We start from the raw sequence: 27575 nt of genomic DNA, 5'->3' as shown, positions 1-27575 counted from the left end.
ACCTTACCTTGTGTACTTTTAGGAACGTCTCACACAAATCATATGTTCTCTCTCCTCGGGACCAATCACAGAGGCTTATCTGTGGGAATGAAGCAGCGAGACGTCAATAACCACAGCATCCCAGGAGCACCAGGTGGGAAATTTCAGGAGCTATTCACACCGCAGCACTTCAAAGCAACGTATTTGTTTCCGAGTTCTTCAAAATCAATCGGGATCTTTGACCCCCAACAAAAAAGTGCGACATAAAAAGAATGCTATATTTCGTTTATCACCACAAACACGGCCATCGGATGCTTTCTATCGCAGGACGTTGAAACCTCGATACACGGAATAACAGCCGAACACATTCACCCAATGCAGCATTTTGTAACGACGACACATCTACCGTGCGTACTCATGGTGGAACAAGGTGAGTTTTCAGGGATTGAGGGCTGTGGGTGCGTGGAAGGGGGAGAGAGACCCTGAACGGTTGCGGTTGAGAGGTGACGGGATCCTTACTGGAGGACTGTGAAAAATGTACACGTTTGAGCCCTTGAGAGCGAGGAAACGAGGCTGATAACATTGGCCCACATCAGGATCTGGAAGCCGCTCTTCCACCCATCCCATGTGCACAATCTGTCAAATATCCCAGAGGGACAAAACAGAGATCAGGACCCGGATGCTCAGCTAAAGAGAGAGCAAGAGAGAGAGACCGAGAGAGAGGAGGAGAGAGGGAGATGGAGAGAGAGAGATAGGGAGAGGAGGAGGAGGAGAGAGAGAGAGGAAGAGAAAGGGACAGAGAGGGCGACAGGGGATCCACCCAACTCCCTCCCTCTGTCCCAGCCCTTTACCCTCCCTTACACTCTCCCCTCCCCCCATAAACCAAATTATTCCAGTATGCTCCATAATCATGAAATTAAACAGCCTTTTAAATATATGCATCATTTACTCAAGCAACCTCTATATTTACATTATAAATCATCTTTCGAGGCCATTTTGTTGGTTGATAGGTCCGACAGGTTTCTGGCCATGACCTTGAGCGAAAGGAATCATTGGCATGGCAAGTGGGAAGCGCATTAATGAGGGAACCTCGTTAGGGCTCAGAACACGAAGAGCCGAACACAGCATCAACACTGACATTCACAGGGTGGAGGAACGCAAATCACAGTGCACAAAGTTCCCTTGATTTCGGAATATAATTACCCTGCGCTCGCGAAGTGAAAAGCAGGGTTACACATTCGGTTGTGTACTTGCGTACGTGTGGCGTAAGTGCGGTGTGTCTGCATTTTAATAATTCATTTTCTCGGCAACGGTTGGTCCGATTGACACTAAATTTTACTACAGGAGCGCCTCCGCCTGTATAATTTTCTAATTCATAATTATGACGTCATAGGTCACATGGTACGGACACCATCTTGGATCCCAAACCGCTCAATGGAAAAAGTTGACAAGACTCATTGTCAAGTACTCCCCATTGGGAATAAGATATGTTGATGATGATGTCATCAGTGCCACCATTATGACGTCATAATTTGACAAGTACAACGCTTGATATGATCAGTATGAAAATTATTTTTCCTCTGCAACTGTTCGTCCAATGGACATGAGATTTGCACCATAAGAGCGCCTTCTGCTGTACATGTTTTTAATGATAATTATGATGTCATAGGCCAGGTGGTACAGGGGCCATCTTCAAAAAATCGAAAAACGTTGCACCTCTATATCTGCGAAACCGCTCCATGGATAAAATGTGGCTCATTGTAAAGAACTTCATATGGGGAATAAGTGTTCTTAATGATGAGGTCATTGGTGCCTTAATTATGACGTCATAATTTGACAAGTACAAAGCTTGATTCGATCAGTATGAATTTATTTTCTCTGCAATTCTTGGTCCGATTGACACGAAATTTTCACCATAGGAGTGCCTCGTCCTGTAGAATATTTTGATAATAATTTTGACGTCATAGGTCACGTGGTACAGGTGTCATCTTGGAAAAACTTCGCACCTCTATCTTTGAAACCACTCCATGGAAAAAATTGAAACATGGCTCATTGTCAAGTGCTCCCCATTAGGGAACAAGATATGTTAATGATGATGTCATCGGTGCCTTTGTTTTGATGTCATAATTCAACAAGTATAACACTTCATCCGATCAGTATGAATTTTTTTTTCTCTGCCCCTGTTGATTTGATGGACACAAAATTCTCACCATAAGAGCGCCTGTTGAATATTTTAATGATAATTATGACGTTATAGGGCACGTGGTACATGTGCCATCTTGGAAAACCGAAAAGCGTTGCACCTCTATATCTCTGAAACAACTCAATGGAAAAATTGAAACGTGGCTCATTGTAAAGAACTCCGCATGCTGAATAAGTGTTGTTAATGATGACGTGATCGGTGCCGTAATTATGATGTCATAATTCAACAGGGACAAACAACACTTAGTGTGATCAGTTTTGAAATTTATTGAGCGTGATCTCAGTAACAATTATATTAGAGAATATAAATTTATGATGTAATCGCCCACGTGGTCTGGCAGCCATATTGGATCAAAGAAAAAAAAAGTTCAAAAACAGAAGAGTTGGCTCGCACCAAGTTGACTGCGCAGGGTAAGTATTCTATGAATACCATCTAGTTTATTCATGGAAATAGTTTGAGGACCTGGCAGAAAAGGGCATTATTAACAGTTGCTTTGTGGGTAAACAAATGGAGAGTATATTGTATTGCCATTCCAATTATGGGGAGCACAGAGGTGCATACTTTGCTTAAGATTCAGAGATGAACCCCAGGTATTTGGTTTAGTCGGTCTACCATGAGGCCTGGAATTTTAATCATGGTTCATGTCCTCATACAGTCCTTAAGCATTATGAGGGACTTAATTACATGTCGTTGGAACTTACAAAATGCACTAACGGCTTTTACCTGCTCACAGAGTGACAGGTTCTTGTTGCTCATTCTGACCTGAAAGAGAGTAAACAAACATGGAGTAACGCAAAACATTCCACAGGCACCACTAAAACGCTCCCACAGATGGAGTGAATGTTAGATATTCCTGTTCACCTATAAGTAAGTTAAATCTACAGTAAATGTACAAGTACAAAGTATTTTCAACTTAAATGTCTTTGTAAGAGTAATAGGGGAAAGTGGTACAAAATGGACCGCTTGGGTCATATGGACCCCTTGGTATATTACACCAGCAGCTGCTGCCATCTTGTGGCTGTTCATGTTAAAACATTCCTTTGTGGATTAGCAGAAAGTAACAACATGGTGGCCATCCCTATCCAGTCTTGAACTCGAGCTGAACCATCCAACATTTTGACACCTACTAGGATCTATCGGTAGGTATGTGAGAAAATTGTGTTTGTGGTGACAGAGTGACTCATATTTCCTAGTGTTACTGCATGCTTTTAGAGTATAAGTCAGTCACTAAAATTGACCTTTGAAACATTCTGCCCAGTACATGTGGTTTCCAATGATGTCAGGTTTTCATGGAGGTCGTTCATGGGGCAAAACGGTCCATTTCCCTGGGGTAAAATGGCCCGTGGGGTTATCCAGTCATCCCAGAACATCGTCATCACCATGGCTAAAGACAATGGGGTATACATGTTGAGCATTCCACCACATTGTTCACACAAGATCCAGCCATTAGATGTCTCATTTATGACGCCACTATCTACATATTACACGCAGGAGGTGGAGAGGTGGTTGAGGCAGCACCCGGGACGATGTGTGACAGTATTTCAACTGGCCAGCCTGTTTGGGACTGCATATCGCAAGTCCGCTACAGCCGAGAATGCAGCAAATGGGTTTAGGAAAACTGGTATCTTCCCAGTGAACCGCAACATCTTCCAAGATCACGAGTTTGCTCCAGCGACAGTTACAGACCTCAACCAAAATGAACCAAGACCCATGGATGATAACCAGAGACCCCTTGAAGATGCCCATAGAGATGCTGATGTTCCTGCTCCTGGTGTTAATGCTGCAAGAGGCCCTGAAGATGCTGTGAGACCTGTTGGTGGTCCTGCACCTGATGTTAATGCTGTGAGACCTGTTGATGGTCCTGCACCTAATGGTAATGCTGCGAGAGGCCCTGCAAATGCTGTGAGACCTGTTGATGGTCCTGCACCTAATGGTAACGCTGCGAGAGGCCCTGGAAATGCTGTGAGACCCATTGGTAACACTCAAAGACATGCTGCTGTTCCAAGACCTGCTGTTGCAAGCACCAGTAGGGAGTTCATTTCACCCTTTCAAATCAGTCCCCCACCTAAGGCTACTCCTGCTAAGGGTAGGCCTACAACACGTCAATCAAAAAGGTCAATGTCAGAGCATTTAACATCAAGCCCATACAAGAAACGACTTGCTGATGCAGCTGAAGAAAAGAAAAGACAGGAAGCACAGAAGGCAGAGAAAGCAAAGCAGAGAGCTGAAAAAAAACTTCAGAAGCAAAAGAAAGTTGCAGAAAAGCCAAAAAAGAAGATAGTGAAGGGTAAACGGGCTATATTTACGGCACCAGAAGAATCTAGCGAGTCTGAGGATGATGATGGAACAATGTGCTTATTCTGCCGGGAAAGTTATAGTGTGATAGGAGAAGGATGGATAAAGTGCACAGTCTGTCGTCTTTGGGCCCATGATGGTTGTGCAGGTGTGGATGAAGAAGATGTGAATTTCATCTGTGACTTTTGTGCCTAATTATGTGCATAATCTCACCTTGTAGTCTGTAATTTTTCACAATAAATATTATTTCAGGTTCAAAGTGTTTTGATTGGTGACTCTGAGGGTAATTATTATGTTTTTCAATGGGGTGACCATATTACCCCACGGGGTGACCATATTACCCCACGGGGTGACCATATTGCCCCATATGTGGGGGCCATTTTGCCCAACGTGGTGTACAAAATGGCCCACTTAGCACATTTTTGGTCTTTGGTTCTCACCAGTGAATGGTTGATTTGATTCTAATACCAAGTAATTTGTGTATTTATAATGGAATAATGATTGTAAAGACACTGTCTGATTTCAGATATACTGCATCATTTTGGATAAAATTTCAAAGAAAGCTTAAGTGTGCCATTTTGCCCCACCTTCCCCTACGTGTAATAGTATGTTCTTCTCATGTAAACATCCTGCACATGTATTGAAGAATTTGAACCAATTTGGGATTTTTGTGGGAAAGGAGAGTTTTAAGTTTTATTGTATACTAGTAAAAAGCCCGTCAGTAATGACGGGTTGAAAATTTTTATTTGACGGTACAGCCTCGTGAGCGTGCCAAAGTCTGAAGCCTCGGCCTAGTGTCAAGTGTGCTTATATTGAAGGAGCTGCGCTCCAACGCGAGTCGAAAGAAGTGACGCGACCAAAGACGGAATTCGTCCGAGTTGCTTTATTGAAACAAAACAGCTCAGGTATTCTGACAAAAGCCCGTTTATCGGGCAGCAATATATATACACATTTATGTCGGGAAGTTTGCCCGGCAAAAGCTATACCGGGCATGCCCGGGTGTCAAGGGCGAGCCTTGGAAAGGCGAGTCTGGACCTGCCCGGGCGTGTTTGGCTGCGGCCTGGCAAGTCGAGGCTGGGCGTGCCCGGGCGCTCTGGACGAGCACTGGAAAGGCGAGAGCGGGCATGCCCGGACGCTCTGGGCGAGCCCTGGAAAGGCGAGAGCGGGCATGCCCGGACGCTCTGGGCGAGCCCTGGAAAGGCGATAGCGGGCATGCCCGGACGCTCTGGGCGAGCCCTGGAAAGGCGATAGCGGGCATGCCCGGACGCTCTGGGCGAGCCCTGGAAAGGCGAGAGCGGGCATGCCCGGGAAAGACGAGACCAGGCGTGCCCGGGGAGGTTCGGGCGTGCCCGGGAACAGTGAGTCCGGGCATGCCCGGGAGAGGCGCGTCTGGCTGTGTTCTGGCCGGTGCAAGGCGATTGTGTGCATCGAGCGGTAACCGCTACACACGCCCCTCCAGAATCGACCTGCACCGGCAGGGTCAATTTAAGGGGGGTCCGGATGACCCGGCCGAAGCGACCCCTGGAGGGTCGTGGGGAGGGGTCCGACGTGGTGGTGGGTGGTCGAGCGGGGGGAACTGTGGACGGGGGGCGGCCTCGCCATGGAGGAAGGGCCAACCGTGGTGGTCGGTCGACGTCCATGTGCGCCGGTTTGAGGCGGTCCACAGAGATCCGGTCCGACCGGCCGCCAACGTCGACGACAAAGGACTTGTCGCCCCGTCGCAGGACCCGGAAGGGCCCGTCGTACGGCGGCCGGAGTGGCCCCCGGTGCACGTCATGACGCACAAAGACGTACTCCACTGTGCGAAGCGCCGGTGGGACGTAGGACTGGGGGCCACCGTGGCGGGACGTTGGCACGGGGGCAAATCGGCGGGCGGCCTCCTGGAGGTCCGAGCGCTGGTGTGCGGCGGACCAGGGACTGGTAGCATCGGGCACAAACTCGCCCGGGACGCGGAGCGGCTGGCCGTAGACGAGCTCGGCGGCGGACGCCCGGAGGTCCTCCTTGGGGGCCGTGCGGAGCCCCAAAAGGACCCACGGCAGCCGGTCGGTCCAACCGTCGTCCTGAAGGCCGGCCATGAGTGCGGCCTTCATGGAGCGGTGAAACCGCTCGCACAACCCGTTGGCTTGGGAGTGGTAGGCCGTGGTGCGGTGCAGCGTGACCCCCAACGAGCGGGCGACCGCGCCCCAAAGTTCGGACGTGAACTGTGGGCCGCGGTCGGACGATATGTCCGCCGGTGCGCCGAAGCGCGCGACCCAGGTGGCGATGAACGCCTGCGCCACGTCGGCGGTGGTGGTGGAGGTGAGGGGCACGGCCTCCGACCACCTGGTGGTCCTGTCCACCATGGTGAGCAGGTGGGTGAACCCCTGCGATGGGGGCAGGGGACCCACCAGGTCCACGTGGACGTGGTCGAAACGCCGTGCAGGCACGGTGAAAGGTGCCAGCGGGGCCTGGGTGTGGCGGTGGACCTTGGCCCGCTGGCAGGCCGTGCAGGCGTTGGCCCAGTCGCGGACGTTCCGTCGAAGGCCGTGCCAGACGAAACGCGCCGACACCAGCTTCTGAGAAGCTTTCCGGCCCGGGTGAGAAAGGCCGTGGATGGAGGCGAAGATGCGGCGCTGCCAGGAAACGGGCACGATGGGGTGAGGCTGGCCCTGGGAGACGTCGCAGAGCAGGACAGTGCCCGCAAAGGGGATGTCGGCCAGGCGGAGGCCCGTGTCCGCCGCCCGGAGGGCCTGCACCGAGGTGTCGGTGGTCTGGTCGGCCGCCGTGAGCGCGAAGTCCACGCCGAGGTGGACCGCGTTCGCGCTGGCCCGAGAAAGACAGTCGGCCACAGCGTTGTCTTTGCCGGCGACGTGCCGGATGTCCGTGGTGAATTCCGACACGGCGGAGAGGTGGCGCTGCTGGCGGGCCGACCACGGCTCCGTGACCTTGGCCATTGCGTAGACCAATGGCTTGTGGTCGACGAAAGCCATGAATGGGCGGCCCTCCAGGAAGTGTCGGAAATGGCGAACGGCCAGGAATAGACCGAGCAGCTCGCGGTCGAACGTGCTGTATTTTTACTCGTTCGGCCGGAGCTGCCGGCTGAAAAAAGCGAGTGGCTGCCAAACCCCGTCCACCCATTGTTCATGGACGGCGCCCACCGCGTAGTTGGAGGCGTCCGTAGTGAGGGCGATGGGCGCGTTGAGCACCGGGTGAGCCAGCAGCGTTGCGTCGGCGAGGGCCCGTTTTGGCTCGCGAAGGCCGCGTCCATGGCCGCGGACCAAACGATGTCATGCTTGGCCGGCTTGCCCCGGAGGGCCTCGTAAAGGGGCTGCATGAGCTGAGCAGTGCGGGGCACGAATCGGTGATAAAAATTCACCATGCCGAGGAACTCTTGTAGGGCCTTGATGGAACGGGGACGCGGGAACGTGGTGATGGCCTCGACCTTGGTCGGCAGCGGCACGGCCCCGGTCTTGGTGATGCGGTGGCCCAAAAAGTCAACGGTCATCGTGCCGAAGTGGCATTTGGCCGGGTTGACAATTAAGCCGTGCTCACTGAGGCGACCGAACAGTGTTCGGAGGTGGAGGAGGTGCTCGGCGTGGGACGTGCTGGCGACGAGGATGTCGTCCAGATAGACGAAAAGAAATGGCAGGTCGCGCAGCACACCGTCCATTAAGCGCTGGAACGCCTGGGCCGCGTTCTTGAGGCCAAACGGCATCCTCAGAAATTCGAACAGGCCGAACGGCGTGATGACGGCCGTCTTCGGGACGTCGGCCGCCCGGACAGGTACCTGGTGGTATCCCCGTATCAGGTCAATTTTGGAAAATATGACCCGTCCCGCCAAACGGGCGGAAAAGTCCTGGATGTGCGGGAACGGGTACCTGTCGGGGGTGGTAGCGTCGTTGAGGCGGCGGTAGTTGCCACACGGGCGCCATCCGCCCCCCGGCTTTGGCACGATGTGCAGTGGTGAGGCCCACGCGCTATTGGAGCGCCGCACGATGCCGAGGTGCTCCAACGCGTCGAACTCGGCCTTTGCCACGGCGAGCTTGGCCGGGTCGAGGCGGCGGGCCCTGGCGTAGACCGGCGGGCCCGTAGTGGGTATGTGGTGCTCGATCCCATGCCGCACTGCGACGGCTGAAAACGTCGGCCATGTGAGGGCCGGGAATTCCGGAGAGCAGGCGAGCGAACTCGTTCGCCGTCGGGAGGATGCACGCCAGTTCGGTCGGCGCGGAGCTGCTCATCATGCACGCCAGGGAGCTGAAGGTCTCGGCGTTGACAAGGCGACGACGTTTGACGTCGACCAGCAGCCCGTGCGTGCAGAGGAAGTCGGCGCCCAGCAAAGCCATGGGGACGCAGGCGGTCACAAAGGTCCACTGAAAGCGCTGGCTGCCGAAGCAGAGGGTGACGTTGCACGGGCCGAAAGTGCGTATGGCCGAGCCATTAGCAGCGACCAAAGAGGGGCCGCAAACGGCGCCCCGCCTGTCCTGCTCGGAGGCGGGTATGACGCTCAGTTGGGCGCTGGTGTCACAAAGGAAACGTCGCCCGGACGCTTTGTCCCGAATAAAAAGCAAGTTGCCCGAGTGGCCGGCGCTCATGGCTGGGAATGAACGCCGGCCCGGCCGTTTCCCGACTTGCCGAAAGTGCACGGGGGTCGGCACGTCCGAGCCTTGTGTCCAAACCTGGCGTGGTAATAACACCACGCCTGGTCAGGTGGAGGCCCCGGCCGTCGTGTCGGAAGCGGTCGGTGCGGCGTGGCGGCCGCCAGTTTCACCGGCAGTTCGGCCTCCAACCGCGCAGGGCGCTCGGGCGTCGTGGGCGTCGCCTCGGACGGCGGCAGGCTCCAGGTAGCCGCGCCGATGTGTTGGCCCGCCGAGGAGATCTTATCGGCTTCCCTGGCGAGGGCGCGGGGATCGGTGATCGACGTGCCTGCCAGGGCGAGGCGTACCGGGTGAGGCAGCTGGCGAAGGAACAACTCGCGGAACAGAAAATCCGGAGAGTGCTCACCGAGCAACGAGAGCATATAGTCCATGCGCTCGGACGGGCGTGTGTCGCCGAGCTCGGGCAGGTCGAGCAGGCGCCGTGCGCGTGCCGCCGGTGAGAGGGCGAAAGCGTCGAGGAGGAGCGTCTTCAGCGTGTCATACTTGTCGGCAGCCGGCGGGTGCTCGAGGAGGCTCAGGGCGCGGGCCGCAGTGGCGGAACCGAGCGCTGCCACGACGTGGTGGAAGCGGGTGTCGTCCGCGGTGATGCCTCGCAGGGCGAACTGGGAGTCCGCCTGGGCGAACCAAACAGCCGCGTGAGCCTCCCAGAAGGTAGGCAGTTTAAGAGTCACTGCCGTGTCCACGTCGGTAGGTCACCAGTGAAGGAGCTGCGCTCCAACGCGAGTCGAAAGAAGTGATGCGACCAAAGGCGGAATTCGTCCGAGTTGCTTTATTGAAACAAAACAGCTCAGGTATTCTGACAAAAGCCCGTTTATCGGGCAGCAATATATATACACATTTATGTCGGGAAGTTTATCCGGCAAAAGCTATACCGGGCATGCCCGGGTGTCAAGGGCGAGCCTTGGAAAGGCGAGTCTGGACCTGCCCGGGCATGTTTGGCTGCGGCCTGGCAAGTCGAGGCTGGGCGTGCCCGGGCGCTCTGAATGAGCACTGGAAAGGCGAGAGCGGGCATGCCCGGACGCTCTGGGCGAGCCCTGGAAAGGCGATAGCGGGCATGCCCGGACGCTCTGGGCGAGCCCTGGAAAGGCGATAGCGGGCATGCCCGGACGCTCTGGGCGAGCCCTGGAAAGGCGATAGCGGGCATGCCCGGGAGGTTCGGGCGTGCCCGGGAACAGTGAGTCCGGGCATGCCCGGGAGAGGCGCGTCTGGCTGTGTTCTGGCCGGTGCAAGGCGATTGTGTGCATCGAGCGGTAACCGTTACAATATCTTCTTTATTTATTTGACATATATAATATATAATGAGGAAGAGGACTTTTTTTTTTTCTTTTTTTTTTTGTTGTATACAAGATCGAGGCTCGTGAAAGAGCTAACATTAATCACACAGAAAGACAAACCGACACATAAAAACATATAACATGGGGAGCGGTAGACAAGATGGGGCGAGAGGGGGAGGAACACAAACACAACATCTGAGAGCAGGGACATCGAGAGATCTGTGGGAGGGAGAGGGCTTTGGGGGGGAGGCATGGGAAGGGGTGGGGGTGGGAGAGGTATAAAACATATGGACACTGCCGGGACTTCCAGGAAAGAAGTTGGAATTTCAAACAAGGTGGATCTGGGGTGAATTAGTGGGGATAGAAAAGATCAAGGTTTTGGATGGGGAAAGATAAGAGATGGTGGTGAACAGCTGTTTTAAAGACCTGGAGGGAGGAGTGGGATTGAAGGGAGTGTGGGAGTTTGTTCCAGAGGCGGGAGAAAAGAGGAATGAAAGAGTGAAGGTGAGCAGAGAGCCGAGATTTCGGCAGTTTAACCACCAGAGGGTTGCTGGCAGATCTTGTGCGACCTGTAGGAATATTTAGGGGACAAAGCACAGAGAGAGCTGGGTGAGCAAGGCCGGAGAGGAGTCGGTAGAGGACAGAAAGACCACCTACCTGTCTGTGGTGAGTGAGTGAAAGGCCCTTGGAGATAGCTTCGTCACGGGAGATTCCAATGATTCTGAAAGCTTTGGTTTCAACAGCGTGAAGACGAGCCAGGTGTGAGGCAGGAGCACCGGCCCATAGGGGAGAACAGTATTCCATTGAGCTGCGGATGAAAGCCTTGTATGTGGTGAGGAGCTCAGGTGTGCCGAGGAAGGACTTCGCACGACGGAGGATGCCCAGTCGGCGACTGGCTTTGGAGGCCCGCTTGGAAATGTGGTTTTCCCAAGAAAGATCATGGCAGATAGTGAGACCCAAAAGCTTGAGCGACAGAACTTATTGGAGAGGATTGTTGAGAAAGTAGATGGGAGGGTTGACCAGTCGATCTTTTCGGAGAGACATAGTAAGAGTGTGAGATTTGTCAGACTGTTGTCTCGAAGCAGAATAGTTAACCCCTACCAGCCCTTTTTATTGTGAAGAGACGAATTTTTACATTTTACAAATTTTTACATCCAAGGGGCTGGTTGTTCTGCTTTTGTTTTCTTTGTGTAGCCCCCACCTTGAGTGGCCTTCTGGCTTTGTGGTGGGAAATATCCCATAAATAAGACATCGTACAGATGTAAATGAACACTCATTTTACGCTGCACATGTTGCACATCAAATGCAGCGAATTTCACCACTCTGCACCTTGTATTTATTGTTATTTTATAAAACGCTTCTGTACACCGCCCTTGAGGCTCGGTTTGCAAGCCACCGTCTACAATTCCAATAGAAGTGACATAATTACTCTTTTATGGAAAATGTTTTTCGAGTTTGTTTTATCCTCAAAAATAGACCGTAGTGAACACACATTGGTGTAAAATATTGGCCTTTAAAACCTAGCCTTATGAAGGTGGACAGACATCTGTATAAACACACAAACTGACATTTTGTTTTATATGGTAGATCATGGAGCCACAAAAAAAAGTTTACAAAATTCAGGGTGTCCCTAAAGTCATTGTGCAACTTTGAACTTTATAACTTTTGATATTCATATGATAGAAACAAACTGTAAATGACATGAAGTTTTGTTGACGTTAATGTGGTCATTAGTGTTGTTGTTAAATCCACAATTCCCCTGGGTTTCTTGGACAAGTTGATATTTTCTGAAGAGGCAACTTCTACATCAGTGGTAAAGTCAAGCGTAGTTCGGAAACGAAATGCAATTACTGCATTTGGTTTCCGAACTACGATGATGAAATATTTCACATATCACCTTGAACCAGCAAGACGAGCCCTCTGCCACTGTGCTTCGAATGTGTGATGTCTATTTAATGGTGTCTTCCCAGACAAGTGGATCGGTCGACGTGGACCAATTGCTTGGCCACCTTGTTCCCATGACTGTCCCCATTGGACAACATTTTATGGGGACATGTAAAACTGTTGTTTACTCATCAAAACCACATTCTTTGGAAGAAATTAGAGCTACGATCACAAATGCAATTCATGAAATTACTCGGCAGCAACTGGAGAATGGTTTCAAAAGGTTGGAAATCGAATAATAATAATAATAATAATAATTCATTTATTTTGTATAGCGCTTTTCATGAAGCCCAAAGGCGCTTTGACAGAGTGCAAAACATAATGCATAACAAAACATGAAAACAACAAGTGCAAAAAGACAAGAATCAATAGGGAAATATTTAAAGCAAAAGGAGGGAGAAGGAGAAGTGATAGTCAGGGGTTAAATGCTGTGGGTTGAATGTTGAATGCAGTGCTGAACAGGTGGGTCTTGAGTGATGTTTTGAATAACGATGTATTATAAAATATGGCGGTTACGTTGATGTCTATAATTTTTAACTGTATTGAGTAAAAACTATGAATTATACTTGCATGCAGCAGTTATAGTTCGTTTCTATCATATGTACATCAAAAGTTGTAAAAGTTCAAAGTTGCACAAGGACTTTTGGGACACTGTGGTACCGGAGATGTAGGTAAATATGGAGTAATGATTGATTCTCTACCTTGGCCCGAGAGTTAGAGATGTGCATCATGTGACATGGTGTGGTTACTGGTGACAAAGCCATGGCTCCAGCTCTCATTATTATCAATCCAGTAGTGTGCGCAAAGGTTGCGATGCAATTGGAAAAGCCAGAGGATTTGAACTTGTTATAAAGCAGTTTTTAAATTTGTAACCCTGATGGAGTTTCTGCTGAAGGATCACCAAGTGAAGGTTCCAAAGAATCTTCAGTAGCTGAATATTTGAAGCAAACTTTTGTGAGACAGAATTGCCAATTATTGTCCGAATGACCCTCTCTGTGACCCTTTTGCAAAAATGGCCGAGCAGTTACGATTGATGAATTTATCTCACACTGTGATCAGCCTTTTCTAGTATACCTAGTTCCGTTGAGTCGTGTCCAACTTCTGGTGACAATCATGATCAGATTTCTCGAAACATCCCTATCCTGCACTGCTTCCCAAAGGTTGGTTGCAGTCTTTACCCCATTCACATCCATCCAACGCATACACAGTCTGCCTCTTCCTCTTCTTCCCTCAACAATACAAAGCAGGATTGACTTCCACAGAAATTCGTTTTCTGCACCCATGATGTGTTCTGACTCAGCCTGTCATCCTTCCGAGGTCGGCAAATTGAGTACCAGTTCACTGGTAATTCCCTGCGTGTCGCAAGAGGCGACTAACAGGGTTGGCGTCAGGAAGGGCATCCGGCCATAAAACATTGCTTCAAAAAGGGGACCACGGTGCCCAAAAAAGGCCAACCCCTGCTCTGTGGGGAAAAATGGCCTCTAAAGGTGGTTCTGGTTTTTTATCACGCATGATGTGTTCAAAGTATGACCGTTTCTGTTTTGGCATCAGCCCTTCAAACGTACGGGGTGGCCTGAAAGTCGCTTTACCCCTGCTAAATTTATATTACCCCTCCTACCCTCCAGGCCTGGTGTTGGCTTAGCGGCTAGGGTGCTGGCTTGGGATCCTAGGATCCTGGGCTCGAATCCCGGTCAAGAATTAACGTCAGGAGGGTTGACTCAGCCTGTCATCCTTCTGACGTTGGCAAATTGAGTACCAGTTCACTGGTAATTCCCTGTGTGTCACAAGAGGTGAACTAAGAGGGTTCCCTGTGTGTCACAAGAGGTGAACTAACAAGAGGTGAACTAACAAGAGGTGAACTAACAGGAAGGGCATCCGACGACAAAACATTTGGCAGGCATCCAGGTTCACCCTGAGGTCCCAGTTGTCCCGTGGGACCCGGTGAGCCATCTATTCCCCAAGGACCAGGAGTACCAGGAAGATCAACAGTCCCACGATGACCAAGGAGACCTCCTGGTTCCGGCTCCCTGGGCGAGCCTCCCTGTCCAGCGTCTCCATCATCACCGCGCATGCCGTCATGCCCAGGCGGTCTGATTGGCCGGCCACCAACCTGCCAAAATGCTTCAAAGAGGAGACCACGGTGCCCGAAAAAGGTCAACCCCTGCTCTGCGGGTAAAATGGTCTCCAAAGCTGATTCCTCCTACCCTCCCTTCCCCATTTATGATGGACCAGTGAATGGCCTAGCTTACGAGTTGAGACACTGGCTGGTATCACGTGTGAATAGCTGAAAGTGTCTGGTTTCAACAAGTCGGTGCACCTGCACATTTTGTGTCGCATTTTCGGTACTATCCCAATGATAAGTTCCCTCAAAGATGGAATGGATGCAGATCAACATCACCAGATCCTCTCCCATGGCCACCATGTAGTCCAGATCTAACGCCTCCAGCCAACTCTTTGTGGGGCTTCATCAAGGAAAAAGTGTCGACAACCTGGTACAGGACGATTGAAAAATGGTGCGCTACACTTGTGGCCTCTTTCACACAGGCGACTCTACAAATGGTACGCAAGATGTACATGGTGGTACATGTTCTTCAATCACAGATTTGTTTGTTACCTCTGCCACCGAAGGTGGACGTAGGTTATGTAGTCATCTTTGTTTTTTCTGTGAGCAGAATGTCTCAAAAGGCTATGGACAGATTCGGATGATACTTGGTGGACAGGTTGGGTGTGTGACTGTTAAGTTGTATACTGTCTACAAAGCACGTCATGTACAGCATAATTTACTTGGGACTTATCCATGTACACTAAAATGAATGAATGATCGTTTTAAGACGATTTTCCCCGCTAGAGCGGGGGTTAGCCTTGCGGGTCCCATGACAATCATGGTTCCCTGTTTGAGGCAATGTTTTTATGGCCGGATGCCCTTCCTGGCACCAACCCTTGGTCGCCTCTTACGATGCGCAGGGATACGGTGTACCTATTCTAAGCCGGGGTACACACTGGGATCATTCATCCCAGCAAGCTGGTACTCAATTTGCCGACCTCGGAAGGGTGGTCAGGCTGAGTCAACCCCCCTGGTGTTAATTTAGCGATCGACCGGGATTCGAACCCAGGATCCTAGAATCCCAAGCCGGCACCCTAACCGCTAAGCCAACACCAGGCTCATTCATTCCCAGAAGCAGAAATACAAATTGGAAAGGTCGCTGTAATAGGCAGGATTAGTGAACGACATGAATGTTGCGATGGTGGCTGCAGGTCGGTCACCAGCGAGGTGTTTGGGGTTCACAAAGGGCACTCCTACTCAGGAGCGCACGTACACTATTACCTCATAATCATCATCTTTCCCACAAACTTGCAGATCGTTGGGTGCGCCATCTTGGTGTTTACGTTGGCATGTAGACTCGACGGTGCTTAACTCCCCTCCAGGTGAAGTTGTTGCAGGAATTTGTTGCCTTGTGATGAAAAAGGGACTGCATGAATGAGCCGTCCTTGGATGGATGCTCCAAAATCCTTACCGAAGACGACGGATGTTTTTGCACCCACACTATAGGGAGACCACAGCTTCGTCCTCGTAGGTATACCCTTGGAGGTGGTAGTTGGGTGGTGACCTCAAACGTCTGACATCCTCGGCAATTCTGTTTACAACACTATTATTTCGATGTTTAGGGTTCAATTTACATGTATGCTGAATGTTGTTTGGATGGAATCTGTGTTCCTGGGTTTGAATCCCGATGTAGCTATAAACTGGCATCCCTCTGTTTCACAGGCAGGGTGATTCATAAATGTGTGTGCCATCCCTCAGATGGACGTTAAACTGGGCATCTCGTCTGCCGGCATTAGTTGGTGGATGTTAAAGATGTCACGGTGTCCTTCGCGAAGAGTAGGTGAGCTATTGCCAGCACCATGGCCATATTACAAATTCCTGCCCTGACTTCCTGTGTCGGAGTGGCGACCAGACCAGGATTGTAGCCTAGCAACTGCTTCGGCAGCACCAATGCTCTGCATAGGCCATGATACATGAGGAGAAAGGCAGATCGAACCAATATAAATTGTTGTGTGGTCAAAGCCTCAGGTCTAACGTTTTTAACTAGACTGGTCTTCAACTAACAAGAAACACGAGCTCATCCCGCTTGATGTTAGAAAAGACAATGTAGTTATTGTAGCCTTTTGCAGACAAGTGCCTCACCGATAACCACCTGACTCCAAGCCCACTGATGCATTGCTCTTCCGTACCATCAGCATACCTTAGATTGTAAGGTAGACTTCGCTTGGCGGAGAGATGCATGGAACAGCCCATACACTCCCTCCACTTTCTTTAGCTTCCATCACTCACCTCTATCTTTTGTTTTTTTCCCTCGCAAATATGTCATGCAATGTCCCCGCTGAAGAACTCTCCATGCTTGACACCGTCGGCCCTTGGCCACATGACCAATTTATTGCAGGATGCACCTTCTATTTCCTTCGTACGTAGATGTGTTTTCCCAGCTCATTCCGATTCGTTTTGGGCTCTACGTGTGATATATGTACAACATTCTAGGTCTGACAAAAAATGTGAATGCCTTTTTATAGATTTGTGATTTCTTTTCAACTGTAGTTACGTTTAGGCAAAGGAAAGCGCACATTTTGTTCATTTGCAAATGGAGATGCATGTGCAGTACGTAGGTCAGATGGCATCATGTGATTAGGTAAGATGTTAAGTAATATCTTGGAAATGTGTCAATAAATTTCACATGTGATTGATTCTATTCGTTCAGCTCAGTCTAGACAGTTATGATCAATCAGTATCTTTATCAAGCAAGTTGGTGTAAGGTGTTTGATGTCCCCTCACTTAAGAAAGTCTTAGCAGCTACTGTCAATTATGTTGTGATGGTTTCAGCTTTAAGGACCATTTTGTCATAACCATTGCCAGAAATATTAAATCGTTATTTTTCAGGATACTCCTCCAAAACATTTGTTGTACCGCACCCTCCTAATAATGCAGAGCGTATCATGTGATCATGGTGAAAGATGTTTGGCCTAATACCATGGGAGCATGAATAGAAGGAGTACAACGGAACGGAAGCAAGTTTAAAGATACATAAGGACAGTAATTTGAAACATTGCATATAAAGTTGGGATGTGGGAATCAAACACAGTAAAGGATTGAAAAACATCAGAGCAGGAAAGAATTTGACTACTCAGACACAGCAATTCATTCATCGGCTCTTTGATCTTCCAACTGCCATGACAAACAAATGCAAACCTTCATAGAACGGTATGAGGACTATGACAGCACCAAGTTCGAACAAAATGGAGGTGTCACTGACGGCCTTTCACATTGAAAACAAACGTACGTACGTGTTGAATGACCAGTTCAGCGATGACCTGTGAAACGGCCCCCAACCATTCCCCGCACTCGTGCATGGAACAGCACTGGAGCACTCCCGAGCTTACGCCGTCCATGGCAACCACCTCAAATGCGTTGGGCCTGGAAAGGTGAGCGATATACAAATCTGTTTGTTCTTGTGAAAGGTCAACTTCGGTATTCATCTAGTTTGTTGAACCATGGCACTTTGAAAGGAAATTACAAACAAAGATGGGGGTTATGGCATGATATTATGCTTGGTCACTACTTTATCAAGACACACAAACAGTAGATGTTGTTTTCATCCACCAGTTGTTCCAACTTAATTCTGCTTGAAGAGTTATAATGTTTCGACAATCAGCTACTTTGAGTGGCCACTTATTGGTGACACATTTGTAGGGCATGTGCTGTAATGACATTAGACACAACACATGCAGCTGGAGAAACTTCAAGAGACATGATTAGACATAAATAAAGACAACTTCTGTAAGCACTGCCGAAATATAAACAATACAAATTTTTAGAGCAACAAGGCTCTTGGAAGAGAAAGGTAGAGCTGACAGTGGGAGAAATCATCCAGGAAATGTAGGAAAAGGTAAACTCAGAAAAAGAGTTTAGGGAGGAAGTGAGGAAACAGGAAAAATTAAGGGGTTAATAAATATCGGAGGGGCTGTGGTGAGGTTTTGTCCCAGATCATGTCTGCATTGGTTTAAATATAAATGATTTAGAAGCCAAAACCTTTAGTTTTGTGACCGATTTTGACCTTTGACCCATGCATAATCCCAAAACGACTTTATTTCAGAAATGTTTCTCCACATCTCCAGAAGGGCTGCTTGAAAGGTCCATTGCAGCAAATTAGTTCACTCCCCACATGACCACTACTAAATTGTTATGTTTTTGGGGTAGGGATGAAATACCTTAGTCGAGATAGAATCGTGTAGGTTTAGAATGCTCCGAGTGTCGCGAAGAAGAAGAACCCACCTTGAAGTATATTCAGTTAGGCCGACTGTCCTGGTAAGATCGTATATGTGTCTCCATACGAGGGGTAGAGCTATGCTAATTAGGTAGGGCTTAAAGATAAACCCCAGTGTGTAATTGCCCTGTGATTTTCCCTTCGTTGTTATTGCATCACAAAGAGCGGCCACAATAACTACAACAATCGTATGGTAAATGGACTCATTCGCTCACAACGCCGCTAGGGCTAACCAACACCCAGCACATTTGCCGATCGGCATGCAAGCCCCGCCGCACGGCCTTCGACGTCATCCAAACATTCCCAAAGAAAGATTAGACTCAGCCTCCCCCCCCTCCCCCCCCCCCCTCACGTATCGTAACAGGGAGGCCACGCCCCGGCCTTCGTGATTGAGTAGTGCTCGGTGATTGGACAGAGAGTGTGACGTGAGCGTGGAACATTCGGGAAAAGGCAAAAAGACATGTCTCGCCGTGTCTCGCCATCTCTCTCTCGCCATCTCTCTCTCTCGCCATCTCTCTCTCTCTCTCTCGCCATCTCTCTCTCTCTCTCGCCATCTCTCTCGCCATCTCTCTCTCGCCATCTCTCTCTCTCGCCATCTCTCTCTCTCGCCATCTCTCTCTCTCGCCATCTCTCTCTCTCGCCATCTCTCTCTCTCGCCATCTCTCTCTCTCGCCATCTCTCTCTCTCGCCATCTCTCTCTCTCGCCATCTCTCTCTCTCGCCATCTCTCTCTCTCGCCATCTCTCTCTCTCGCCATCTCTCTCTCTCTCTCGCCATCTCTCTCTCTCTCGCCATCTCTCTCTCTCTCGCCATCTCTCTCTCTCGCCATCTCTCTCTCTCGCCATCTCTCTCTCTCGCCATCTCTCTCTCTCGCCATCTCTCTCTCTCGCCATCTCTCTCTCTCTCTCGCCATCTCTCTCTCTCTCTCTCTCTCTGGTTCTTGTCGCGAGTGGACGCTTTGGTTTCGGGTGCGCTGGTGAGGAGACCTGTCGGGGCTTTGGGACTTTTTGCAATGTGGAAGGAGGAGATGTTGGTTGACGGTGGTGCCCTGCGGAGAAGTAGGGTGTAGCGAGCAAAACAAAGAGGGATCCTGCCTGCTTGTCTCATTCATTTGTCAAATCATTAATTTTGACATTTGCTCCTGTGTCAAATCATTAATTTCATCCCCAACCAATTGTGGCCCCAACAGGTCTTTATCTATCAACACCGGGTCAGGTTCCATAACACGGACCTCCAATTCCTTTACCTCTTCTGCTGAACCACCGCCCTGGTGCTGCACAAATTGCAATTCCTCTCCCTGCTGGTGCATTCTGGCATCCACACAGGTCCAACAGCCTTCCAGGTCATTTTCAGTTAAACATCCCTTATTTACTTTCGAACATCCCCTCTCCTGTGCCCCAATTGTATCAGCCTGGGTTTCACCCTCTTCAATTTTCAATGCTATCACATCCCCCACTACTTTGTCAATTTGTTCCCCCAGTTCTTGTGTTCTTTCCTCAATTTTTTCCCCCATTCCATCAATTTTGTTCGTTTGGGCATTAATTTTGTTTTCCAATCGCTCGTTCACTCCCCTCATTTCATTTGTTTGTTCTTCCAATTGTTCATTCATTCCCTTCATTTCTTCCTCCAATCACCTACCAATTCCCTTCATATCTCCCTTCAATCCCCTCATATCATCACTCATTTCCTTCATATTACCCACCAATCCATCAATTTTGTCACTCACTCCCTTCATTTGTTCCATTAACATTTGTATCCAGACCTGGTCAGGCATCGCAGCTGTTCCCGGCATCTCAGACTCCGACATTATGGGGGAAGGAGTTCGAACGCTTGGGACGGGGGAAGCTCCAATACTACCCTCATCAAACCCTACCCCCAGCCCGCTTTCTTGTTCTTCGGGACCCTCCATCTGCTCTGCCATTTCATTCACGTCCGCAATATGTGCTGACAAAGCAGTTTTCCCAAGCGAGCTCAATTTTACCTCAGACAAAAAAAAAATTCAATTTAGCACCATGCTGCCTTGCACTCTTCCCGACACCAATCAAATAAAAACCTTTGACACCCCGGTCACTACGATCACTTTCCCCATGATGAGAGAAAGACAACCATTAAAAATTTTGAGTCCAAATGCTGAGTGCAATTTGCACTCAGAGGGGTCTGACTCAGTGTCTAACCGAGTGTCCACCGGGTCCGAATCCCACTACCTGACACCAGTTGTTTTTTTCCTTCCGGAGGGTTAGAATCTCACTCCTCGACAACAGTTGTCGCATCTACCCTGTAGTGAAGACCTCAGAGTGACTGATGACCAAAACGAGCTTTAACTCCGAGGCGTTTACCCAAAACTATGGCGGTGATATCTCTTCAGCACGCGAGGGGAACGGAGTTCCCTCGTCTTATTTGCACGGACGGACGCGACATGGGGGAGGGGGGGAGTTATCCGATCCCCACTGACAAATAAACGCACAAGACAGGCACGACAAAGAAATGCAATAAGTAATGGGTTTAATGAAAATACATTCCAGGATAACAAAAGGAATGTGCGGTAAAATTTAATTCCTAAATGAGGATCCTCCACTCAGACACAATTACAACACAAGAGGAAAAACAAAAGTAAAAATAAATGGTGTGGTGCGTTAGCTGGTATTCAGCTCCGGTCTCCACGATGATTTGGGGCAGTCACAGGTCCTTCGGGGCATGGCCTTACGGCCACACTTGGCGCCCATGGAAAAGTTTTGGCTGGGTGGTGTCGTAGTGTCTGGGTACCGTCGCGATTATGTTATTTTAATCATGGGCCGGTTGCATGGCTAAACGAGTGTGCTTTATAAGAACGAAGGAAAAAATCACAAGGGCAATTACACACTGGGAATTTATCCATATGCCCTAGCTAATTAGCATAGCTCCACCCATCACATGGAGACACATAACCCATACATGGACATCCAGTCCTAACTTAAATACTGTACATTGAGATGGCTTCACGGCATACGGAGCACGCTACACAATACAATTCTACCTCGACTACAGTATTTCATTACCTACCCCCATACACATAACAATATATATTTAAATATATATAATACAGTATACATGGAAGGAGTACACAAACTACAACCTCAGCTATGATGAAACAGTAACAACTACAACAACAACGTTTTATTAAAGATCCTTTTTTGTGTTTCACTTAATTTTACATCCTCTTTGAGAATCACAGATAGATAGACAATAAGTTTTTTTATTAAACCCACAAAGTAACAGGTAGGCATGGCTAGTGGTTTCCTGAAACATTAACTCGATTATGTTTGTTCCACAAATTATTCCAAATGACGTAACATCAAGAAAGGATGAGATCAATACATCTTTTTCATTAAAAAGCTCAACACATTTTTACGGCGTAGCCCATCGGGCAGAGCCGTTTAAAACAGTGTTTGTCCGTCTGTATGTATGTATGTATGCCCTCTCAAACGTATACCAATCAGAGCTGAGAATCTGGGCACATGACAGGGTGATGTGATTACGTCTGATGTCATTACGGCCGTGCAGCGGCTGACTCTCCACACACCGCCATGTTGATTTATATTTCGTTCATGCCAAACATATAGTCGATCCTGTCATATATCACAATCGGCATGCTCTACCTTTACGTTTTTCATTCAGTGTGAAACACAAACAAACCGATTGTTAAAATGACCATCAAATATCGAAAGCATCAGCGTTACGGCTCTTCCAACAATACGGTACGGTATGTATAGGCCTTCGGCGTTATACTTCACTTTCGGACCGCTTCAGACAAATTAAGCCCAGGTTTCTTAATACAGAAGTGTATAGTTTCAGAAGTATCGTTAATCGGTTTCAGAGTTTCTTAATCTTACTATAATTCACCAAATGTCTGTCCGTCTGTCCTTTCCCAGGTACTGCAAAAACGGCTGAACCGATCGCAACGAAATTTTGGGTGGGTAATCCTGGGACCCACTGGAGTAAACTAGGCCATATTGTTTTTCCAATTTTTCCAATATTTCCAATTTTCCAGTTTTTCCAAACACAATGGAATAATTTTTCCCGATATGAACAGTGATGTGGCTTTTATTGAAATTCTACAAATACTGTTTGATTTTGATGATTTGTGTGAGATATGATTTAACGGATGTTTATATAAATCGTTAAAAATAAAAAAAAGCCTTTAATTTCTGATATTTTGCCTTTTAATTTGGGCCTCCAAATTGAAGCCCCGCCCGTAGGGCGGGTACAGTTGCTAGTAATAATAATATAGTAAATATAACCATACTACTTTAATCCCAATGTCGTGAATGGAAGGTTAAAGGATTGAAGCGGTGTATGGTTCATGATCAATGATATCGGTATTCAGCACGAATATTAATAACCGAGGAAGTAAGAAATTCACCTGTTTTTTTTGCTAGTAATATCATTTTCGAAATTTTGATAACGTAATGTTAATATTATAGTAAATCTAATCATAACACTAATCCCTTCGAAGTGACTGCAAACGTACAGGAAGTTAAAATATATCAGTTTTGTGTCCGTTAGTCATTACGTCTATGATGTCATTACGACTCCACCGACCGACATTTTAATTTACAAGTAGGCCGACACCCGCTCACTACGGGAGCTGCAGAAAGGGTCATTCATCTTTGGGGTATGTAGATTACAGTCGATCTATGGTCGGGTCTCAAGAACATTGGGTGTGTGTTCATTTACCAAGTTAATTGTGGAGAGATCGTCAAGTGGTTTAAGCATTCGAGCAAGCACTCCATTTAAAATGCTTAAGGAACGGCTGGCTTGGCAAGTGCTAGCTAGCTGCTTGGTAAATGAGCACACTGAAGGAGCTGCGCTCCAACGCGAGTCGAAAGAATTGACGCGACCAAAGACGGAATTCGTCCGAGTTGCTTTATTGAAACAAAACAGCTCAGGTATTCTGACAAGCCCGTTTATCGGGCAGCAATATATATATACACATTTATGCCGGGGCGTTTGCCCGGGAAAACCGAGACCGGGCATGCCCGGGTGTCAAGGGCGAGTCCTGGAAAGGCGAGTCTGGACATGCCCGGGCGTCCTGGACGCGGCCTGGCAAGTCGAGGCTGGGCGTGCCCGAGCGCTCTGGGCGAGCCCTGGAAAGGCGAGAGCGGGCATGCCCGGACGCTCTGGGCGAGCCCTGGAAAGGCGAGTTTGGACATGCCCGGGGTATCCTGGACGCGGCCTGGCAAGTCGAGGCTGGGTGTGCCCGGGTGCTCTGGGCGAGCCCTGGAAAGGCGAGAGCGGGCATGCCCGGGAAAGACGAGACCGGGCGTGCCCGGGAGGTTCGGGCGTGCCCGGGAACAGCGAGTCCGGGCATGCCCAGGAGAGGCGCGTCTGGGCCCGTCCGGACGAGCCCGGCGTGGCGATCGCGCCCTGGCCGCGTCCTGGCAGGTGCAAGGCGATTGTGTACATTCAGCGGGAACCGCTACACACGCCCCTCCAGAATCGACCTGCACCGGCAGGGTCAATTTAAGGGGGGTCCGGATGACCCGGCCGAAACGACCCCTGGAGGGTCGTGGGGGGGTGGGTCTGATCTGGTGGTGGGTGGTCGAGCGGGGGGAACTGTGGACGGGGGCGGCCTCGCCGCGGAGGAAGGGCCAACCGTGGTGGTCGGTCGACGTCCACGTGCGCCGGTTTGAGGCGGTCCACAGAGATCTGGTCCAACCGGCCGCCGACGTCGACGACGAAGGACTTGTCGCCCCGTCGCAGGACCCGGAAGGGCCCGTCGTACGGCGGCCGGAGTGGCCCCCGGTGCGCGTAATGACGCACAAAGACGTACTCCGCTGTGCGAAGCGCCGGGGGGACGTAGGACTGGGGGCCACCGTGGCGGGACGTTGGCACGGGGGCAAATCGTCGGGCGGCCTCCTGGAGGTCCGAGCGCTGGTGTGCGGCGGACCAGGGACTGGTAGCGTCGGGCACGAACTCGCCCGGGACGCGGAGCGGCTGGCCGTAGACGAGCTCGGCGGCGGACGCCCGGAGGTCCTCCTTGGGGGCCGTGCGGAGGCCCAAAAGGACCCACGGCAGCCGGTTGGTCCAACCGTCGTCCTGAAGGCCGGCCATGAGTGCGGCCTTCATGGAGCGGTGAAACCGCTCGCACAACCCGTTGGCTTGGGGGTGGTAGGCCGTGGTGCGGTGCAGCGTGACCCCCAATGAGCGGGCGACTGCGCCCCAAAGTTCGGACGTGAACTGTGGGCCGCGGTCGGACGAGATGTCCGCCGGTGCGCCGAAGCGCGCGACCCAGGTGGCGATGAACGCCTGCGCCACGTCGGCGGTGGTGGTTGAGGTGAGGGGCATGGCCTCCGGCCACCTGGTGGTCCTGTCCACCATGGTGAGCAGGTGGGTGAACCCCCGCGATGGGGGCAGGGGACCCACCAGGTCCACGTGGACGTGGTCGAAACGCCGTGCAGGCACTGTGAAAGGTACTAGCGGGGCCTGGGTGTGGCGGTGGACCTTGGCCCGCTGGCAGGCCGTGCAGGCGTTGGCCCAGTCGCGGACGTTCCGTCGAAGGCCGTGCCAGACGAAACGCGCTGACACCAGCTTCTGAGAAGCTTTCCGGCCCGGGTGAGAAAGGCCGTGGATGGAGGCGAAGATGCGGCGCTGCCAGGAAACGGGCACGATGGGGCGAGGCTGGCCCTGGGAGACGTCGCAGAGCAGGACGGTGCCCGCGAAGGGGATGTCGGCCAGGCGGAGGCCCGTGTCCGCCGCCCGGAGGGCCTGCACCGAGGTGTCGGTGGTCTGGTCGGCCGCCATGAGCGCGAAGTCCACGCCGAGGTGGACCGCGTTCGCGCTGGCCCGAGAAAGACAGTCGGCCACGGCGTTGTCTTTGCCGGCGACGTGCCGGATGTCCGTGGTGAATTCCGACACGGCGGAGAGGTGGCGCTGCTGGCGGGCCGACCACGGCTCCGTGACTTTGGCCATTGCGTAGACCAACGGCTTGTGGTCGACGAAAGCCATGAATGGGCGGCCCTCCAGGAGGTGTCGGAAATGGCGAACGGCCAGGAATAGACCGAGCAGCTCGCGGTCGAACGTGCTGTATTTTAACTCGTTCGGCCGGAGTTGCCGGCTGAAAAAAGCGAGTGGCTGCCAAACCCCGTCCACCCATTGTTCATGGACGGCGCCCACCGCGTAGTTGGAGGCATCCGTAGTGAGGGTGATGGGCGCGTTGAGCACCGGGTGAGCCAGCAGCGTTGCGTCGGCGAGGGCCCATTTTGTGCTCGCGAAGGCCGCGTCCATGGCCGCGGACCAAACGATGTCATGCTTGGCCGGCTTGCCCCGGAGGGCCTCGTAAAGGGGCCGCATGAGCTGAGCAGCGCGGGGCACGAATCGGTGATAAAAATTCACCATGCCGAGGAACTCTTGTAGGGCCTTGATGGAACGGGGACGCGGGAACGTGGTGATGGCCTCGACCTTGGTCGGCAGCGGCACGGCCCCGGTCTTGGTGATGCGGTGGCCCAAAAAGTCAACGGTCGCCGTGCCGAAGTGCCATTTGGCCAGGTTGACAATTAAGCCGTGCTCGCTGAGGCGACCGAACAGTGTTCGGAGGTGGAGGAGGTGGAGGAGGTGCTCGGCGCGGGACGTGCTGGCGACGAGGATGTCATCCAGATAGACGAAAAGAAATGGCAGGTCGCGCAGCACGTCGTCCATTAAGCGCTGGAATGCCTGGGCCGCGTTCTTGAGGCCAAACGGCATCCTCAAAAATTAGAACAGGCCGAACGGCGTGATGACGGCCGTCTTCGGGACGTCGGCCGCCCGGACAGGTACCTGGTGGTATCCCCGTATCAGGTCAATTTTGGAAAATATGACCCGTCCTGCCAAACGGGCGGAAAAGTCCTGGATGTGCGGGATCGGGTACCTGTCGGGGGTGGTAGCGTCGTTGAGGCGGTGGTAGTCGCCACACGGGCGCCATCCGCCCCCCGGCTTTGGCACGATGTGCAGTGGTGAGGCCCATGCGCTATTGGAGCGCCGCACGATGCCGAGGTGCTCCAACGCGTCGAACTCGGCCTTTGCCACGGCGAGCTTGGCCGGGTCGAGGCGGCGGGCCCTGGCGTAGACCGGTGGGCCCGTAGTGGGTATGTGGTGCTCAATCCCATGCCGCACTGCGACGGCCAAAAACGTCGGCCGCGTGAGGGCCGGGAATTCCGCGAGCAGGCGAGCGAACTCGTTCGCCGTCGGGAGGGCGCACGCCAGTTCGGTCGGCGCGGAGCTGCTCATCGTGCACGCCAGGGAGCTGAAGGTCTCGGCGTTGACAAGGCGACGTCGTTTGACGTCGACCAGCAGCCTGTGCGCGCAGAGGAAGTCGGCGCCCAGCAAAGCCATGGGGACGCAGGTGGTCACAAAGGTCCACTGAAAGCGCTGGCTGCCGAAGCAGAGGGTGACGTTGCGCGGGCCGAAAGTGCGTATGGCCAAGCCATTAGCAGCGACCAAAGAGGGGCCGCAAACGGCGTCCTGCCTGTCCTGCTCGGAGGCGGGTATGACGCTCAGTTGGGCGCCGGTGTCACAAAGGAAACGCTGCCCGGACGCTTTGTCCCGAATAAAAAGCAAGTTGCCCGAGTGGCCGGCGCTCATGGCTGGGAATGAACGCCGGCCCGGCCGTTTCCCGACTTGCCGAAAGTGCACGGGGGTCGGCACGTCCGAGCCTTGTGTCCGAACGTGGCGTGGTAATAACACCACGCCTGGTCAGGTGGAGGCCCCGGCCGTCGTGTCGGAAGCGGTCGGCGCGGTGTGGCGGCCGCCAGTTGCACCGGCAGTTCGGCCTCCAACCGCGCAGGGTGCTCGGGCGTCGTGGGCGTCGCCTCGGACGGCGGCAGGCTCCAGGTAGCCGCGCCGATGTGTTGGCCCGCCGAGAAGATCTTATCGGCTTCCCTGGCGAGGGCGCGGGGATCGGTGATCGACGTGCCAGC

At 51.5% G+C, this 27575-nt stretch overlaps 1 protein-coding gene across 3 annotated transcripts in view; it reads right to left on the bottom strand.

Moving 5' to 3' along the window:
• The window catches only part of LOC137414179 (gamma-2-syntrophin-like), a 492304-nt gene that overhangs the window by 35442 nt on the left and 429287 nt on the right, over positions 1–27575 (bottom strand). For all 3 annotated transcript variants that reach the window (XM_078786810.1, XM_078786808.1, XM_078786809.1), the window contains 4 exons: positions 17667–17796; positions 2906–2944; positions 499–615; positions 8–79 (listed from right to left, as the gene is read on the bottom strand). In XM_078786810.1, coding sequence (XP_078642936.1) covers positions 8–79; positions 499–615; positions 2906–2944; positions 17667–17796 — 358 coding nt within the window. The remainder of the gene's footprint in view (positions 1–7; positions 80–498; positions 616–2905; positions 2945–17666; positions 17797–27575) is intronic.

This window comes from Myxine glutinosa, chromosome 11 (assembly GCF_964187855.1).
Source record: "Myxine glutinosa chromosome 11, kmMyxGlut1.1, whole genome shotgun sequence".
Taxonomy (NCBI): domain Eukaryota; kingdom Metazoa; phylum Chordata; class Myxini; order Myxiniformes; family Myxinidae; genus Myxine; species Myxine glutinosa.
The sequence above is the reverse complement of the archived record's forward strand: the minus strand, read 5'-3'. Positions and strand labels throughout refer to the sequence as shown.